General features: G+C 51.9%; 2 protein-coding genes across 2 annotated transcripts; both read left to right on the top strand.

Annotated features, from left to right (window-relative positions):
- The first annotated feature begins 1287 nt into the window (after positions 1–1287).
- DNAAF3 (dynein, axonemal, assembly factor 3) lies at positions 1288–10595 on the top strand. The gene is given in 11 exon segments (XM_006901880.1): positions 1288–1436; positions 1735–1885; positions 2799–2892; positions 5332–5489; positions 5809–5991; positions 6181–6306; positions 6389–6511; positions 7301–7430; positions 9371–9485; positions 9857–9931; positions 10022–10595. Coding segments are annotated over 11 exon segments (1878 nt in total).
- A 2376-nt stretch (positions 10596–12971) lies between these two features.
- Positions 12972–18248, top strand: TNNI3 (troponin I type 3 (cardiac)). Its single transcript, XM_006901879.1, has 8 exons — positions 12972–12982; positions 13242–13254; positions 13410–13496; positions 13916–13957; positions 14378–14509; positions 14983–15072; positions 17245–17421; positions 18102–18248. The coding sequence occupies exons 1-8, from the start codon at positions 12972–12974 to the stop codon at positions 18183–18185; spliced, it is 636 nt and encodes a 211-aa protein (XP_006901941.1). The 3' UTR covers positions 18186–18248.
- The last annotated feature ends 217 nt before the right edge of the window (positions 18249–18465 follow it).

Raw genomic sequence — 18465 nt, 5'->3', positions numbered from 1 at the left:
GTTACTGATGTCAATTAAATCTCACTACGGGTGTCACTTCTCCTTGCTACCCCTCTACATCACAAGCATGATGTCCTCCCCTGACAACTGACTCCTTGCTGCTGGAGTGGCCAAAACAAATGAGCCAGGCAGGATTCGGTTGTCGTCCACAAAGTTTTCATTGATTTCTGGAACTGGAGCATCAGGTCTTTCGTCCTGGTCTGTTTAATTGTAGAAAACCCTTTCCACAGTAGAAACCCTTGTGGAAGGTACTAGTATTTGAAATATCAGTGACAAAGCTTTCAGTATCAGGCAAGACACCACAGTCCAATCCAATCAATAGACAGATAGGTAGATTTCTCCTCCAGAAATACAATAAATGTTAAATTACCTCAAGGTTATTCAGAATAGTAAAATGTAGCACCAGAAGGAGTGTTGAGTATTGAACTCAACTCATTGCCATAGATTGGAACCAACTCCTATGATCGTCCATTGAGTTTACAAAGCTGTAAATCGCATAAGAGGAGGTTGCCCATCTTTCTACCGCAGAGACTGATGGATCTGAACTGACATAAGTTAGCTGCGCAAATCCTTATGGACAATGCCACCAGAGCTTCCACGAAGTAGTTAACACATTTATTTTATAATAATGTACTTAATTGTGAATTTATAGAATTTAATTTTTTAATGGTTAATTACTGATAACCAGAGCACAATTACAAGGCAGTGATTAGCACAACATCTGATGAGAAGCCCTGCTTGGCAGAGTCAAGAATGTGAGAGGAGGGTGGATGAGAAAATTATAAATATTCAAAGTCTACACTTGACTCTGGATTAATCCACACTCCCCTTTGTCTAAATTTGGATTAGCCCTGTCCTCCCCCCCACTTAGAAATTTGGACTGACCCTGATAACAACCCCGCCCCCTTAGTCCCGCCCCTTTCCTAACAGCTCCGTCGTCAAGACAACTGCATCCACACAAAAAAAGTCACCGCCCATCAGCCCTCCCATTGGCCAAAAGTTCTTAGCGGCAGGGTTCTTTCATTCCCATTGGTCAACTGATCGCGGCTGTACCAACCCTCATACTCCCATTGGTTGATTGGCCAGAAAGGGTGGGGTTCTGGACTGCGGTTGCGGAGAGGCAACCGGATCAGAGTCCAGAGGAAGGAGGGTGTGACTCGCAATATTTGGACGAATAAAGGTGAGGATAAAGGTTTTGTTAAGGATTTTTTAAAAAATCATGATAACGGAGGGATCTCGACGCAGAACAATGTTTGGACATTACCAGCCTATCTGTCCTGCAGGACGATGACCACACCAGCGGGGTCTGGGACAGGATTCGGTTCCGTGTCATGGTGGGGTCTGTCCCCAGCATTGGACCTGCAGGCTGAAAGTGAGTGATCCACCTCGTTGCTTAGCTACCTCTCACAGGACTACCAACCCCAGCATGCTATTATGGTACAGGGCCTGCCTTCACTCTCGCGTCAGACGGCGCAAGGCTTTTTTGGAACTTGTAGTCCCAGCACCCAGGGCTAAGGGAGCGTTAACGTCCTATGGCTCCAAAGAGAGGGGGCGCTCTCACAGGAGGCAGCGGTTATGGTCTCTGCAGACTACCCTTCCCAGAAGGCTTAGAGGCACAGCTCCCTTTGGAACCCTAGGCTGTCAGTGCAAGGCCTGATGGGATTTGTAGTTCATGTTTTTGGGCTACCCCTAGGGGAGCTCTGGTGGCCACTAGCCCTATCTGGCTCTCACCTCCTTGCCAGGTCCTCCTGCAGACCCAGACCCGCAGGTACAAACAGAGCCCGGCGATCCTAAGCTAGATGTGCTGCTGCTGGGCTCTGTGGATGGACGGCACCTGCTGCGAACCCTGGCCCGGGCGGCCCACTGGCCTCGCAGAAAATTCAACGTGAGCAGAGGTTCTTGTGGCAGGAGGAGGCTGGAAGCCTAGATTCCTGCATGCCTGAGGGAGGAGGGGATTTGAGGGCTGAAATCTCGAGTCCAGGAAGAAAGGGACTGGAGGTTGGATTCTTGGGCATGATGGAGGTGGAAGCTAGGGCCACAATCGCCTGGGAATAGTGACCAGGACATCTGGGTCCAGGTAGGAAGGCCCTGATTCCTGAAACCTGGAAAGGGAAATGGGTGGGATTTGAGATTTCCGGGTTCTAGAGGGACGAAGGGAATTCTGATGGTGTAGTCAGTTAGGAGTTGTGCTCCTCACCCAAAGGTCTGGCGGTTCGAATCCACCAGTGTCTCCTTAGGACAAAGATGGCCAGTCTCTTTCCAGGCGATTTACAGCCTTAGGAAACCCACTGGAGGGTCAGCTCTGAGTCATTTACGACCCAAGAACAATGAGTATAAGTAAGTGGTACAAATGGTTAATGCAGTCTTTAATAACCCAAACACTGGAGGTCAAGTTCACCAAGGGGCAGCTTGGAAGACAAGCCTGACAACTGCTCGAAAAAAGGTCAACCATTTGAAGACCCTGTGGGATTTCAGGCCCCCAAGTCTCTAATCAACCTGAGTGATGGCCACTGGCTTGGCAGGAGGAAGGCCCTCAACATCTGGTCTCCTTCAAGGGGGGCACAGGAGACTGGGGCCCCATGCTACTGCAATTCATGGAGGGAGCAGCTTGCATGCAGGACTCCTGGGTCCTGTGGAAGGAAGGAAGGAGGGAGGGAGGGAGGGAGGAAGGAAGGAAGGAAGGAAGGAACGAAGGGAGGGAGGGAGGGATAAGGGAGGGAGGGCGGCCCCAGGGCCTGGGTCAGCCAGGGACCAGGCTTGCAGGTCTCAGCATGAATCTTCCCTGCCCATCTTTCTAGTTCTATGTGCTGGAGAATAATCTGGAAGCCGTGGCCCGACACATGCTGATCTTCAGCCTGGCCCTGGAGGAACCCGAGAAGATGGGGCTACAAGGTCAGTGTCAGAGACCTACCTGGACCCCAGCCCTTCCCAGCCCCTCCTGTAGTGTCTCCATGGACCCGTTACAATGGAGCTCTGGTGGCTTGGCATTAGGTGCCATCAAGACAAGTCTGACTCATAGCGACTCCACGAACTCCAGCTCTGACCCCTGTCCTCTGTGCCATCATCTCTGACACGAGCCCATGGCTGCAGTCGCTGTCAATCCAGCTCATTGGGGGTCTTTCTGTCTTTGGCTAACCCTTCACCTTTCCAAGCATGATGTCCTTTTCCAAGGAATAACCTCTTCCTAGCAATACGTCCAAAGTATGAGAGAGGAAGCTTTAGGAACTGCACTCCCAACACAAAGGTTCGCAGTTCACGTCGACCAGCTGCTCTGCGGGAGAAACAGGGGTCCGTTCAGGCTCGTGGGTACACAACAACATTACAATGGAAGCATTTGGTTGAGGGCTCCAAGTTGGAAATTTTCAGTTTCCAAATTTCCCATCTGTACACTGTGTCACTAAGGGGGTGATATCTAGTGGGATGACTCACATGGTCACTCCCCACCCCCCATGACTGCTCTCACACCAGTCCACTCAGAACCCTTTAAAGCATTTTACCATCAACTTGTATCACAGGTTTACATGTATTCAATATGGTTGTAAGTTGCTGACATGTATTGTTTCCTCTGGCTTGAGTGAAAGTTTAGAAGTCTTATTTGTTCTTCATTGAATCGTTCATATGCTTTTTGTCTTATAACGTTAATTACAACTGGTTAATACAATTAATTAATTACAATGGCAGACTAAATCCTTACTGTATAGAGCTTCTCTGTTCACCCACCTTATCAATTCTTTGGTTTTCACTCCCCTTCCAGTCCTAGTAACCACCCAAGAAAGATTATGTCTCTGTGTAAGCCTTTGCTTCATTTTTTAAAAAATTTTATTTTATTATTATTTTGTGTGTCTGTGTACCGTCAAATCAGATCTAACTGGTACAGGAGGAGACTGTCCCTCCTTTCCCGGCAGAACATCTGGTGGATTTGAACCATGTGCTTCATTTTTTATGATGGTCTTATAGCCCTTCTGTGACTAATTTATGTCACTCAGCATTATTTTTTTCTCTAGATTCATCCATGTTTCACAAAATCTTTATCATTTTAAGTGATGCATGATACTCCATAAATGGAATCTTTCTCTAGGTTATATGAATACTGCTAACAAAATCGTTCTGTCCAACCTTTCTACACTGAATTGCAGCCTCATTTATAAAGAGTTATACTGTAGTAACTGAATGGAAGTCTTTCTTCTTTTTTCTACTTGTCCTTCATTTCCTTTAATTACCACTTCATTCTCAAAAAGGTTACTCGTTTGGATCTACAAATACTTTTATTACCACCATGTCGTATGTTGTTGTGTACTGTCGTGTCAGAACCGACCCACAACTGACCCTTCAGCAGGCTTTCAGAAGCTGTAAATTGCTCGGGGTGGGGGGGAGATCACTCATCCTTCCTCGGAGCAGCTGGTGGATTTGAACTTCCTACCTTTGGGTTGACAGTTCATTAGAAGGTGAGATATATATATCTATATATATATATATATCAGGGTTTCAGCCGTGTGCGTATATTGAAACATGTAAACTGGGCTTATAAAAACTAATTTGGTTACTAAAACATATTACAGGGATATTTTTTACTGAAAATGATCCGTTTCTGCTAAAACGTAACACAAATTTGTAGAACACTCATTTTGGGGTCACCCCCTCTGGCAGTATCATTTAGTGTGGGGTGCGTGCACACACACCCCAATCCCCCTAGAGGTGCCCCTGCAAAACGAGGCTAAATATAATAACACACCTCGAAAACGTTGGGTCTCCTCCCACGGAGCAGCTGGTGGGTTCGAACTGCGTGCCGTTGAGTCTGCATGGCAGCTTTTCACCACGAGGCCCCAGAGCTTCAAAACAGAACTGCTGACTGGAGGCTTCTGGTGGCGCAGTCCACAGGGGGCCTTGCGAACCCAAAGGCTGCGTCTCTTTGGAGGTTCGGATCCACCAGGTGCCCCGAGGCAGAAAGATGGGCAATCCCCTTCCCTCCTTTTGTGCTTTTTACAGCCTCGCAAAGCCCAGGGGAGGGTCAGCTGTGAGGCAGTTCCCTCTAGGCGGCCAGGAGATGAGCTGAGAAAGGAGCCCTCCTCGTGGCACAGTGGTTTAAACATTGCACCGTTGGCCAAAATGTCAGCAGAAAATTCCAGCAGTCGGACACCCCATGGGCAGCTCTGTTCTGGCCTGCAGGGTCCCTGGGGGTCAGGACGGACTATCCCAGGAGACGGTGGCTTTGGGTTTTCGGTCTTGTTTTGTAACTAAATGAGGGTCAGTGGCGATGGCATACTCCCAAGAGGCCACGTGCCACTCTCCGGGGGGTCTGACATGGGGGCTCCCTTACCGCCTGCCCCACAGAGAGGAGCGAGACCTTCCTGGAGGTGTGGGGGAACGCGCTGCTGCGCCCCTCGGTGGCCGCCTTCGTGCGCGCCCAGGCCGAGCGCCTGGCGTGCCTTGTCCCCGAGCCCGAGCGCCTGGCGGAGCAGCTGCCCTGGCTCAGGCTGGACGCCCTCAAGGTCAGTGCGCGGCCACAGGCTGGGGGGACAGCGGGCACCAGTGGGCAGGCCAGGGGGCCAGGGTGGACGGAGCAAGGAGGGGAACCTCGAATTTCAATCACACACCTTCCCCCCCACCACCAACTGCGGCCGGGAGGGGATATAGGGCCCGAGGGGGTGACTGCCCTCTGAGCCTGTTTCTCCATCTGTGAAATGGGCGAGTACTTCCCACTCCATCCCAAGCCCCAGAATGGCTGGGAGGGTGAGACAAAGGAACTCCCTCCGTCCGCTCCTCCCTCCTTCCCTCCCGTTCCTGTCCCCCCTCTGGGTCCCCACACAGTTCCGAGAGCGGGATGCCCTGGAGGCCGTGTTCCGCTTCTGGGCCGGCGCGGAGAAGGGGCCCACGGCCTTCCCCATGAGCCGCCTCTGGGACTCGCGGGTCCGCCAGTACCTGGGCTCCCGCTACGACTCCCGGCGCGGGGTCAGCGACTGGGACCTGCATATGAAGCTGTACGACCGCGGGGTGAGGGCTGGACCCCAAGTCCTGGGGAGGAGGGGAGGCTGGACCCCAAGTCCTGGGGAGGAGGGGATGGGGGCCCAGAACCTCGTCCTGAGGACGAGAGGCTGAGGGAGGAGGGACAGGGCACTCAGTCGGAGAGAGGAGTGTGGGGTCCCAGACGGCAGGTCCACGAGCCCTCCTCCCCATCTCCAGGCCCAGGTGATCCACATCCGCGAGTTCCGGCGCTGGAGGGACACGGGCGTCGCCTTTGAACTCAGGGACTCCAGCTCCTACCACCTGCCCAATCGCACCCTGGCGTCCGGGCGCCTCCTGAGCCACGTGCGTGCGCACCCCTCGCCCTGGCCCGCTCCTCCTCCATCCAACTCCCCCCTCACCTGGTCCTTCCTTCCTGCTTTCCCAGCGTGGAGAGCGCGTGGCCGCTCGCGGGTACTGGGGGGACATCGCCACAGGGCCCTTTGTGGCCTTTGGCATCGAAGCAGATGACCAGAGCCTCCTTCGGACCAGCAATGGGAAGCCCGTGAAGGTGCGCAGAGGGCAGGCAGCGGGCGAAGGGCACGTTCTTGAGGGTCCCCACCTTTCCTGTCTTCAAGTGGGCCCACAAATCCCTGATCCCTATCCCTCACATAGGTGAGGTATCCCCATTCAGGTTTTATAAGCACTGTCCCAAATTCCAAGGTTCCACCTCTAGCTTATAAACCCCACCAAGACTCCAGGCTCAACTTCCTCATGCTAAGCCACACCCCAGGGCCCTAGGCTTCCCCTCTCCACGCCCCGCCCACCACACGCAGCACCCCATCTTGTCTTGCTAAACCACACCCCCAGGGCCCTAGGCCCCACCCTCCATGCCCTGCCCACCACAGGGTCTCCACCTCCTCCTGCTAAGCCACACCCCCAGTGCCTCAGACTCCACCTCCCCACGCCCCGCCCACAATACCGGTGCTCCGCCTACTCATGCTAAGCCACACCCCCAGGGCCCTAGGCACCAACTCTTCATGCCAGGCCCACAACACACAGCGCTCCACCTCCTCATACTAAGCCACACCCCCAGAGCCCCAGGCCCCGCCCCCTACATCCCGGGTTCTGGCCCCATGTACTGCCAGATGTGTGTCTAATTCTATGTGGTTGAGCTCTAGGGCCCCTTTTGGATTTTAACTTGGATCCTGGGATCCAAGCTTGCCCAGAGTTCTTAGTCTTCTAGACTTCTTAGAGTTCTACGCCTTATTCTTTAGTTTCACCCTCGCCGCATCACTTGGGCCCCCTCCCTGGACGCCCAGCCTCAACGTCTGCCCACGTCCCCTCTTTCCCTACTCAGACCGCAGGTGAAATCACCCAGCACAACGTGACGGAGCTGTTCCAGGAGGTGTCCAGCTGGTGGCGCCCAAGAGCCATCCAGCGGGACCTGGAGCAGGTGCAGCCGGAGGAGACCGGGAACCTGCATCCAGGTGAGTGAGGGGTCCAAGCCCCTCCCACCCCCCACCCACTGCTGCTAGACATGGGGAGGGGAGGGCTTGGGTTGATGACGGCCAGGAAGCACTGGACAGTAAAACGGCTCCAGGTGTCTGGATCAGAGCTTGAACTCTTGTGGGGTCAACTCTCCTGTCGTTTTCTTTGTCAAAATTTTCACACATTTCTCATAGAATTCTGATTTGTTGAGGAAGTCACAGTGGCTTGAGAACATTTTCACTGGACCCTAGGTCGTGACTGCCCTTTGGAGAGCCGCTTTACACACACACACACACACACACACACGCGCGCGCTCACATCCACCCATGTACTCACACCCTCAACGTTTCTAGCTGGGCTTCCCTCCAACTACCCTCTGCCCAGAATTTTCCTGGGTGTCTGTCCCACCCTGGAGAGAATGCACGCCGTGACCAGGGGTCACCTAGCAACTGTTTTCTTTTTGAATCTGTTGACTGATCTTTAAAGGAGGAGGAATAGAAATGAGACACACAGGGAGGGGTTAGGATGAGTGATGTTATGTTGCTGGAACTGCAATCAATGTCACAATAACAAGAGTTGCTCGGGTTGTTTAACGCAAAGCTTATCTGCTCAGTCACCCTTGAACCAATCTCACACACACACACACACACACACACACACACACACAAACCCACACCAAACCCACAAAATAAACCCTAGCAATAAAGTGAGTCTCTTCTTGTAGGGCTGAACACCCCAGAATTTTCTGCGAGTCCTTTTAAGAAAAAGAATGAGAAAGAGCTTTATTTATTTATTTAGTGATTTGTGTGAGAGTTTACAAAATAAATTGGCTTATCTTTTCAACTTCTCACACACATTCTGTTGTGTGACGTCAGTTACAATACCTACACTGTAACAGCACTCTTGCCAAGGTAACAGTTTCACTCGGCGGTTCTTGTTTCTATCTGTCCTGCCCTCCTGAGAAGAGGGTCTGTAATGGACGTTTACATAGTGCCATCTGCAAGCTTTGGGGGCTTGCCCAGACTCTGCCTGGATCCATGTCCCTCTGGGTTTCAGATTTTGTACCTGTGACCCCACCACCTGGCAGGCATGACCCCTCTTCCCATGCTCAACTCCACTACCCAGTAGGATGACCCTTCTCTGCTCTTTTTTTTTTAAATTGAAAGTTTAGAGAGACTTTGGATTTCCATTCATTCATTGTTGCACATTCCCCCCCCCGCCCATCCCTGCCCCAATTGGTTTTTCTCTTTGAAAAGTAAAAAACCCCTAACCCCCCAAGACCCCCAACTTTCATTATTAGACAACCTTTCCTAGTCAACTCCCCCATGCAGCCTTCATTCTGGACTCCTGTCATGACAGTAATACTTAATCATAGATTCCTTTTAAACAGTTCTCTGCCTCATCTGTTTCAATACAGTACACATTATTTATCCCCTCTTTTCTTAAGTTCCCCCCAGCACCCATGTCAGTTCCGTTTTACAACAGTGGCACCATGCAGTATTTTTCCTTTTATGACTGAGATATTTTACTCAGCATAATGTCCTCCAGTGTCACCCATTTTGAATAATATTGCATGAGTTCCTTGTTTTTCAATGCAGCATAGTATTCCATTGTGTGAATATACCACAGCTTCTCTATCCATTAGTTTGTTAATGAGCACTTGGGTTGTTTCCAGCTCTTTGCTATTGTGAACAAGGCAGCAATAAACATGGGTGTGTATACATCTGCTTGGGTGGCGGTTATGGTCTCTTTGGGGTATATTCCCGGTAGTGGAATTGATGGGTCAAATGGTATTTCTATTTGTAACTTTTTGAGAAAGCGTCACATAGCCTTCCATAGTGGTTACACCATTTTACACTCCCACCAACAGTGAATAAGGGTTCCAGTTTCTCCGCAACCTCGCCAGCATTTGTTGTCTCCTTTCTCTGCTCTTTGACAGCATCCCCTACACAGGATGCCTTCATTGTCCACTTCCTGCCCCTCGGTTCTGCCCAGACGCTCCACCACAAAAGCTGCTACCAGGGGCGGTTCCACCTCCTCTACCTGGCCTGTGGGTAAGAGGGTCTGTGGGGCACTGCCTCATGGACTCCGGCTGGGGCTGACCCAGGACTAGAGCCCCCATCTCACCTCCTTCAGACCTGGGAATCCCGCCCCCAGCCACTCCTCCCTCAGACCCAGGAGTCCTGACACCCAGTGTCCTTCTCCCTCAAGCATGGGAGTCTCTAACCCCGAGTCCTCCCCATTCTGATCTGGGCTTACTGACCTCCAGCCCCTCCTCCCTCTGACACAGGAGTCCTGACCCCCACCCCTCCTCCTTCAGACTCGAGGGTCCCTACTCAGAGTCCTTCTCCCCTAAGATCAAGGAGTACCAACCTCCGGCCCCCCACCCTTAGACCTTCAACCTCCTTCCCCTTTCTCTCTACAGGATGGTCCATCTACTGAGTCCTGAGCTGGGGGCCTGCGTGGCCCCCGGAGGGCATCTGACTGTGGAATTAGCTCGGTGAGAGAGGAGCTGGAGCTCAGGCCAGGAAGAGTCAGGGCCCTGGGTCTGAAAGCACATGGGTCCCTAACTCGCCTATTCTGGTTTCAGGTACCTGGTCGACCTGAGGCAGGAGCAGCTGCAGGCGTTCTCTGACCGGGTCCGGGAGCTGGCTCAGGCGGCTGGGTTCACTCTGCAGTCTGGGGACAGGTCCTCGGAGACCTTCGCTCGGTTCTGCAGGACCAGGGGTGACTCCTCTCCAAGAGTGAGTGAGGAAGTTGTGGGAGCCACAGGAACCCAGAGCCAGCCTTCCCAGCTGCCTCCTCTGCCTCTAGAAGCCAGGGCTGCAGTCATGATCCCGCCTCCTGAAGACGTGGATACGCCCCCTGAACATATAGTCCCGCCCCCTGGCGACATGGCACCACCCCCTGAAGAGGTGGCCACGCCCCTTGGACACATAGCTTTGTCCCCTGGCGTCTTGACTCCACCTCCTGAAGATAATGTCACGCCTCCTGAACTAATAGCTTCAACTTCTAGTGCCATGACCCCGCCTCCTGAAGGCATGGACACACCCCCTGAACACATAACCCCGCCCCCCGGTGGCATGGCACCACCTACTGAAGAAAGGGCCACGCCCCCTGGCGCCATGACCCCACCTCCTGATGACGCAACCACGCCCCATTAACGCATAGCCCCGCCCTGATGGCATGACACCACCTCCTAAAGACAAGGCCACGCCCCTTGAACCAATAGCCCAGCCTTTTGGTTCCATGATTCTGCCTCTTGAATGAAAGACCACGCCCCCTTGATGCATAGCCCCGCCCTTTGGCTTCACGACACACCCCCCGCCTCCTGAAGACAGAGCCTCGCCCTCTGAATTCATGAGTCCATGGCCTGAGTCCATGGCTCCTTCCCCTGAAGTCATGACCCCCGCTTCCTGAATTTATGGCTCCACCTCCTGAAACCATGACCACGCCCACCATACATGACCACACCCCCGATACACATAGCCACGCCCCGTGAGCTCTGCAAGCGGTTGTCAGGGGCTCAGGAATTCCCTCTTGCAGGGTCTGGCTCCACATAAGAAGCTTTAATTACGCCTCCAGCAGGTCAGAACCCAAAGTCACAGTGCATGACCCCACTTCCAAAGTCCACACACCCCCAGCTCGCTCTCCTAGAAGTTACGGAATGAGAGCACCCAGCTGGTGTAATTTTAAACAGCCATCAGAATTCCCCATGTGACTCCCTCAGCCCCAGGGATGGGGCCAGCACGCGGGATTCCCTTCATGGCCTTCTCCAGCCTGTTCCTAGAATGTTCTTTCAGAATCCGAAATTCCCCTCCTGAAACCCCAAACCCACCCCCCAAGGGTCAGGCTGTCTGGGTTGGCCCCCTTTGTCTCAGAAATCCATTGCTAACAGTAAATGAGGGTGTCCTCCCTCCCATCCAGCCAGACCAATCAAATGTCCCCCATAAAAGACAGTGGAGCCCCCTTGTCTGTGTGTCCCTGTGTCTTTCCTATTCTAGTCTGGGATGGGGGTGAGGGCTGCAGACAAGATTTCTGGGTGATGTTGAAGTGCTGGGAGTGGGGGTCTGGGTGCCTATAGCTGAATCCAATGGTCAGCCAAAATGACTATAAAATTGTGATAAGTGACAACGTTCCACTTCTCCTGGAGATTCATTTGAGTTGAAGGACTGGGGTCAGGATTTTTGGGTCTGAGGTGGGAGTAACAAAGCTCAGGACAGAGGGGAGAAGGAATTGGGAGTCAAGATTCCCAAGTCTGACTTCCAGGGCACCTTGGGCAGCAGTGATGGTGTCCAGGGTCTCACCATGCCTCTCTTTGTGATTAGGGTGTTCTGTGGGCTTCCCAGTGTCCCGGTTCACCCCTAAGAGTTCTAACCAGAGAGTTATCATCACCATGTTGATAAGCTGTTCAGTTTGCTGCTACCACTTTTGGCTGATTGCAATTCTGGCCCAGCTCAACCTTCTATTTGGACCACAGTTGAAAACTGGCACCCTCTGGACTTTCAAGTGCTTTCATGGAGGTCAGGAAGACAATTCCTCTACACGCAAAATCACCTCCAGACCCAGACCGCCCTTCCTCGGCTCGTCGCTTTAGACACCATCTCTGCCTTAAACATCACATCACATTTGAATGTCTTGTTTCAAAAAAACAGCATTTCCCCTGTCATCTTGTTTTACACTTTGATGCGCCGATTAAACAAAATGCTTATGCACTCTTCTGACCCAGAAGATAACTGTTCTTCGGAGAAATACCTTACCCTCCCCTTGAGATCTGTGGATTTGAAGATCACTTTCCTGGCCGTGATGTGAGGAGCCAGCCAAGTGTTTTAAGAGCTGTTCAGAAGTGCCTTCAAGGGAAAAACCGTTCCACTGGGACACTTAGTAGGAGGCCTCACTCAGAAGATCTGTCCTGACGTGATAGAATTGCACCAAACTGTTATTTTTAGAATGAAAGAATTTCTTATTTCTGCTATCTTTTGGTGTAAATTATTTTTTCTGTCCTCCCGGGGGGGGGGGGGGAGAATGTTCCCAAGTCTGAGGGAGGAGGAGCTGGGGTCAGGAATCTAGGGTGTGAGGGAGGAGGGGGTGGTGGTCAGGACTCCAGGATCTGAGGGAAGAGGGAGTAGGGGCCAGGACTCCAGGATCTGAGAGGAGGGCTGGGGGTCAGGACTCCAGTTCTGAGGAAGGAGGGGCTGAGGGTCAGGACTCCAGGATCAGAGGGAGAAGCAACGGGGGGTCAGGACTCCAGGATTTGAGACATGAGGGGGCTGGGTGCCCAGTCCACCCCCATGACGGGTCATCCAGCGGGAGCGCGGCCAGCCCCACCCCTTATCTCGCATCCTGGGCAGGGGGCGGAGGCACTGTGGTATATTTAGTCCCGTCCTACCTCTTTATCTCATATCTTCAGAAAAGCTCCAACAGGCCAGGAGGAAAGAGGTCCTGGGAGCTCCAAGGTCACCCCGGACACTCCCTAACTTATCATCTGAGAAGCTTTTGCTCCCTTTTTTGCATCCACATTTACAGGGTCAAGTCCCAGCATGGCGGATGAGTGAGTGAGGGGTCCAGGACTCGTGAGGCCCCAAAGGCATGGGAGGTGGGGGTATCTCCTGGGTTCCCGGGGGAGTGGACTTGTCCTGATAAGAGGCAAGGCTAGGAGCTCTGAGGTCTTGAAATAAGGTAAGAATTTGGGGAACAGACTCTTGGGAACCAAGGAAAGAAAGTCCATAGTGGCCTGGAATTTTGGTTCGCCATGGACACAGAGTGGATAAGACGCAATCTTAACACTGCTCCTCTTTTTCTCCCTCCAGGAACAGCAATGCGGTAAGGAGGGGATGTGGCATGGGGTGGGATGCGTGTGGTGGTGTGGGTGCTTCTAGAAGGGGCCTGGAGCAAGATGCTTAAGTCCTACGAGGAGGCATGGAGTGGGGGCCCCACAGAGCCACTGTGGTGACACGTCTCTGCCTCCCCAACCTCAGGGCGGGGACCCAAGCCCCCCACCTGCCCCGGTCAGGCGCCGCTCATCAGCCAATTACCGTGCCTATGCCACCGAGCCACATGCCAAGGTGAGGGGCGGGGCCAGAGATGTGGGTGGGGCTGAGTGGGCGAGGCTTCATCCAGGCTGAGTGCCGATTGGTGAAAAGGCCACTGATATTAGTAAGAGGGACTAGGGGAAAGAAAGAAAAAAGAGGTGGAGCCAGGGAAGATGGGGCAGGACTTGGCAGAGCCCATGCTGTGAAGTAGGGCAGGGATTCACAGAAGACTAGCTCTGATTGGTGAGTTGCCTTGGGGTTTGGTATTCTTCGGGAAGTGGAGAGGCGTGGCTTAACTGGAATCAGAGTCTCATTGGTGGAGAGAGCTGAGGGGCTATAAAGGATGAGTGGAAATTGGGAGTGGGATTGGACCTGGTTTGAGTTCTGTATTACCTCCCTCCATTCTCCTTCTGATTGTCCTTGAATTCCCTTTGCTCCATCTCACCCACCAGAAAAAGTCCAAGATATCGGCCTCAAGAAAACTGCAGTTGAAGGTGAGGATGGGGAGGGTTAGGGAACAAAGGCATTGTTCAAGGGGAGGGGCTTAAAAGTGAACATGTTGCCTGTAAGCGGGGTCTCATATGCAAAGGGAGGAGCTCTGCAAAGAACCAACTACATGGGCGTGGTTTCTAACAGGGGCGTGGCTAGGAGAGGGTGGGACTTTGATATGATGGACACCAACCTTGAAGATTAGGGCTTTGCAACTAGATGCAGTGGGCGTGGTTTACACCAGGGGCGTGGCTATGAGAGGGTGGGGCTTTGATATGATGGACACCAACCTGGAGGGTTTTATCCTCCAGTCAGATGTGGGGGCGTGGTCTTCAAAAGGGGGCGTGGCTAGGAGAGGGATGGGGCTCTGTGATTACACCAACTTTAAAGGGTTTCTCCTACCATCACCACCACCACCCCTGCAGATGCTGATGCTGCAGATTGCAAAGCAGGAGCTGGAGCAAGAGGCAGAGGAGCGGCGAGGGGAGAAGGGGCGGGCCTTGACCACCCGGTGCCAGCCTCTGGAGCTGGCCGGGCTTGGCTTTGCGGAGCTGCAGGTATCAGCTCCCAAGGGCAGAGGTTCCTAGTTTCTATCTTGTGGAAAGGAGAAATACCGTTACTATCCCCTTTTCCGCTCAGGATCCTGGGATCCAATCTCCCATTAAATCCAAAACACGGCCTGGCGCTGCCCATCTTCTCTTAGCTAATCCTTCCAGCCCTAAGTCTGGGCTCATGATCTCCTCCTGCATGACCATAATCACGTATCCAGCCCCCTTTCCTGTGTAGGATCCAGGAGTCTAGGCCCGCTGCCCTATAGCTCTTAGCTCCAGGCGTCCAGCCCCCTCCTTCACACTTGGATTCCTTACTCCAAGGTCTTCCTCCCCTCAGGCAAGGAATTTTGACCCCCCCACACCCCCCCCAGAAGATTCTTTTCCCTCAGACCCAGGTGTCTGGGTCTCTAGACCCTCCTCCCTCAGACCGAGGAATCTGTACCATCTGGCCAACACACATCCCGTTATTTCTTCACCAGGACTTGTGCCGACAGCTCCACGCACGTGTGGACAAGGTGGATGAAGAGAGATATGATGTAGAGGCAAAAGTTACCAAGAACATCACGGAGGTGGGCAAGAGTGGATACCCCCAGAATTTGGACATCTCCGGGGTCCAGGGCAGGAATATGTTTCCAAAAGATTGTCAATTCAGACCCACCAAGTGACTCTGAGACTTAACAGTCTCCTGTTGTAAAGGTTACCATCCTGAAAATCCTATGGGATAGTTCAGCCCTGTCACATAGGGCCCTAGGAGTTAAAAATCAACTCTGTGGTCCTTAACAACAGCAGAGTTTTCCATAGTCCAAGTGTGATGCATGGCAGTTGGTTCTGATTACACCTTTCAGGAGACCCGGGACTACTCTGAGAACATGATGGGGAGAGAGAAGAGGAATTTGTATTTCAGAAGAGCATATAAAGTTAGGAATTAGATATTCAGGAAGAGTATATAAAGTTAGAAATTAGTATTTCAGGAAGAGTCAGCAGCCAGGAAATCAGGAGATGAATTGCATTGGGAAAATCAGCTGTCAGGGACCTATCCAGAGTACTGAAGAGCAATGATGTCAGGGTGGATACTAAGGTGTGCCTGATCCAGGCCATGGTCTTCACAATTGCATGGTATGTATCAGACAGCTTGTCAGCGATTAGGGATGATAGAGAATTTATGCCTTTGAGCTGTGGTGCTGGAGAAGAGTGTTGAATATACTATGGACTGCTAGGAGAGCAAACAGGTTCATCCTGGAGAGGGTAAAACTGGGCTGCTCCTTGGAGGCAAGGATTCTGAAGCATCATCTGACATACTTTGGGTATGTTGCAAGGAAAGGCCAATCCTTGGAGAGGGACGGTGCAAGAGAGGAAGACCCTCGATGAGACGGATCGATTAATTAATTGGGATATTGGGAGTAGGTGTGTTGGCGACAGTGAGGTTGGTGCAGGATAGAGCAGGGTTTAGGGCTCTTGTACATAGGGTCGCTATGAATTGCAAGCGACTTGACAGCACATAACAACAACAAACTTTTCTTTTAGGAAAAGTATATAAAGTCATGAATTAGTATTTAAGGAAGATTATATAAAGTCAGGAAAAGCTGTTTCAGGCAGAGGTAATAGCACACGCAAAGCCAGGAGGTGTGGACGCAGAAAAAAAAATCCCTGAAAGAAATGCCACTACTGAGTATATATTCTACATTCGAATCATAGGTACGTGAACAGATAACATACACACTCAAGTACAGTGCAGTATTATTCACAGCAGTAAAGAGACAGAGACAGCCGCAGCTCCCATCCAGGGATGAATGGATGGGCAGGCTGTGGTACATGAACACAATGGACTAGTATGCAACATTAAAGAATCGTGAAGGAGCCTTGCAATTCACTTATAATGTGAGTGAATCTGGAGGCTATTACACTGGGTGACGTAAGTCAATTACAAAAGGATAAGTATAAAATGAGTGGACTACTACAAAAGGTTACGAGAAAGTTTATACACAGAAGGAAAATTCATTAGTGGCCATCCCCACTGGACCCACCTGGGAAAACACTTTGCAGTCCAGAGGGGAGCAAATGATGGGAAAATATCTTCTAACAGAACAAGAAGGCAAGCAGCCTTAACCCAAGATCACCAGTAAGGTGATAAAGTGTTCTCCCTTTCCCCCTTCACATCAATGCCCCTGTTCAGCGTGAAGAAGCCAGAGAGTCTGCATCCAGTTCCCAAATGAATAAGACAGTTGATTTAATTACCATTGGAAAATGCTTGTCATTTTCCTGTAGCATCTGGTCCCCCACTGGATCCTTTTCATTTCCTTCACCTGCTCCCCCCCACCAACCAATTTCTGCAGCTCTACATCTGCATCCCTGCCCATCCTCACTCTTCTGCCCCCAACCCTCACCTCCGTGTACCCCCCAATACGTTTTTTCCCCAGAAAAAAAATTCATTAGTGGTTATAGGGGAGAGGACGGGGAAGAAAAATGAAAAATAAGGGACAGAGAACTGAACTATGCATATCACTGGACTAGGTTCTATCTTCTGAGTTTGAGAGGTAACGCTAAGAAGATCAAGGAGGGTTCAAGTGCCAGGAAGAGGAATTTTGACTTTGTCCTGAAAGTAGTGGGAACCTGCACTGCTGAGAGCCTGGGTGAGGCCTGGGTATAGGGAAGTGGGATCTAGGTAGGAAGACGCTGTAAGGTGGAAGGACAGGATGAAGGGAAACAGAAGGAGAGACCTCCACCTTGATCGTGGTCTCCAGATCGCAGATCTGACCCAGAAGATCTACGACCTTCGCGGCAAGTTTAAGAGACCCACGCTCCGGAGGGTGCGCATCTCTGCGGATGCCATGATGCAGGCGCTGCTGGGGACCCGTGCCAAGGAGTCCTTGGACCTGCGGGCCCACCTGAAGCAGGTGAAGAAGGAGGACACTGAGAAGGTGAGTGTTATCCTCAATGGGAAAGATAATAGGACACAGAAAGGAAGGGCAAAATGGAGACAGGAAGTAGGAAGGCGTCAGGAAATGCATGAGAGAGGAAAAAAAAGTGCTTGAGTGGATCGGGAAGGGAGGGAGGGAGACAGGGAAAGAATGGTGAGGAGTATAATAGGGATAGACCACGGAAGCATAAAGGGAAAAGGTGTAAAAGGGAAACAGGAAGTGTAGGAGGGAGACAGGGAATGCATGAGAGAGAGGGGAAGTGCATAAGGGGAACAGGAAGAGAAAGGGAGAGAGAGAAGGTGTAGTAAGAAGGAAGGAAGCATGAAAGAAGTTGGAGGGTTGCTGAGAAGGAAAGCAGCTGGCTGACAGAGTGCTTCAGTGGGAGCTCCAGGGTGGACACAGGAAATGGAAAAAGAAGACAGGAAGTACTGAAGGGAAATAGAAAATGCATGAAGGAGACAGGAAGTGCATGTATGAGAGACAGAAAGTGCATATATGGGAGACAGGAAGTGCATGAGGCCTCTTGGCAGGGATGCCTGGTGGAGTCAAGAAGGTTCCAGAACCAGATCCTCAGGTGGGCTGCCATTGGAGAGTAGCCCAGCAGGATGGAGGGCAGGTGGAGGACACCCCAGGGACGGGAACCCTGGAAGAAACCCCTAACCTTGGGTCCATTCCCATAGGAAAACCGTGAGGTGGGAGACTGGCGCAAGAACATCGATGCCCTGAGCGGCATGGAGGGCCGCAAGAAGAAATTCGAGGGCTGAGCCCACCTGGCACTGTAAGCCCTGAGGGGGGGGGCCTTGAGTAATAAAGATGCTGCTCTGTGCACTGGGAATGGAGTGTGTCTGCCACCTGTGTGTTTGGGGATGACAAGGGTGGGAAATGAAGACAGGGCTACTTCAAACAGTGGGTCGGGGCAGAGCTGGGTCTCCAATTTGGAGTGTCCTTGACTACTCTCTGAAAGAGAGTGTGCCGCAATGCTGAGACACAAGAGAGATAGAGATGGAGAGAGAGATAAAGAGAGAGATGGAGAGAGAGAGAGAG

This window comes from Elephantulus edwardii, unplaced genomic scaffold (genome assembly GCF_000299155.1).
Source record: "Elephantulus edwardii isolate Elephantulus edwardi_28Jun2011 unplaced genomic scaffold, EleEdw1.0 scaffold00348, whole genome shotgun sequence".
Classification (NCBI taxonomy): Eukaryota; Metazoa; Chordata; class Mammalia; order Macroscelidea; family Macroscelididae; genus Elephantulus; species Elephantulus edwardii.
This window is presented reverse-complemented; position numbering and strand designations above follow the sequence as displayed.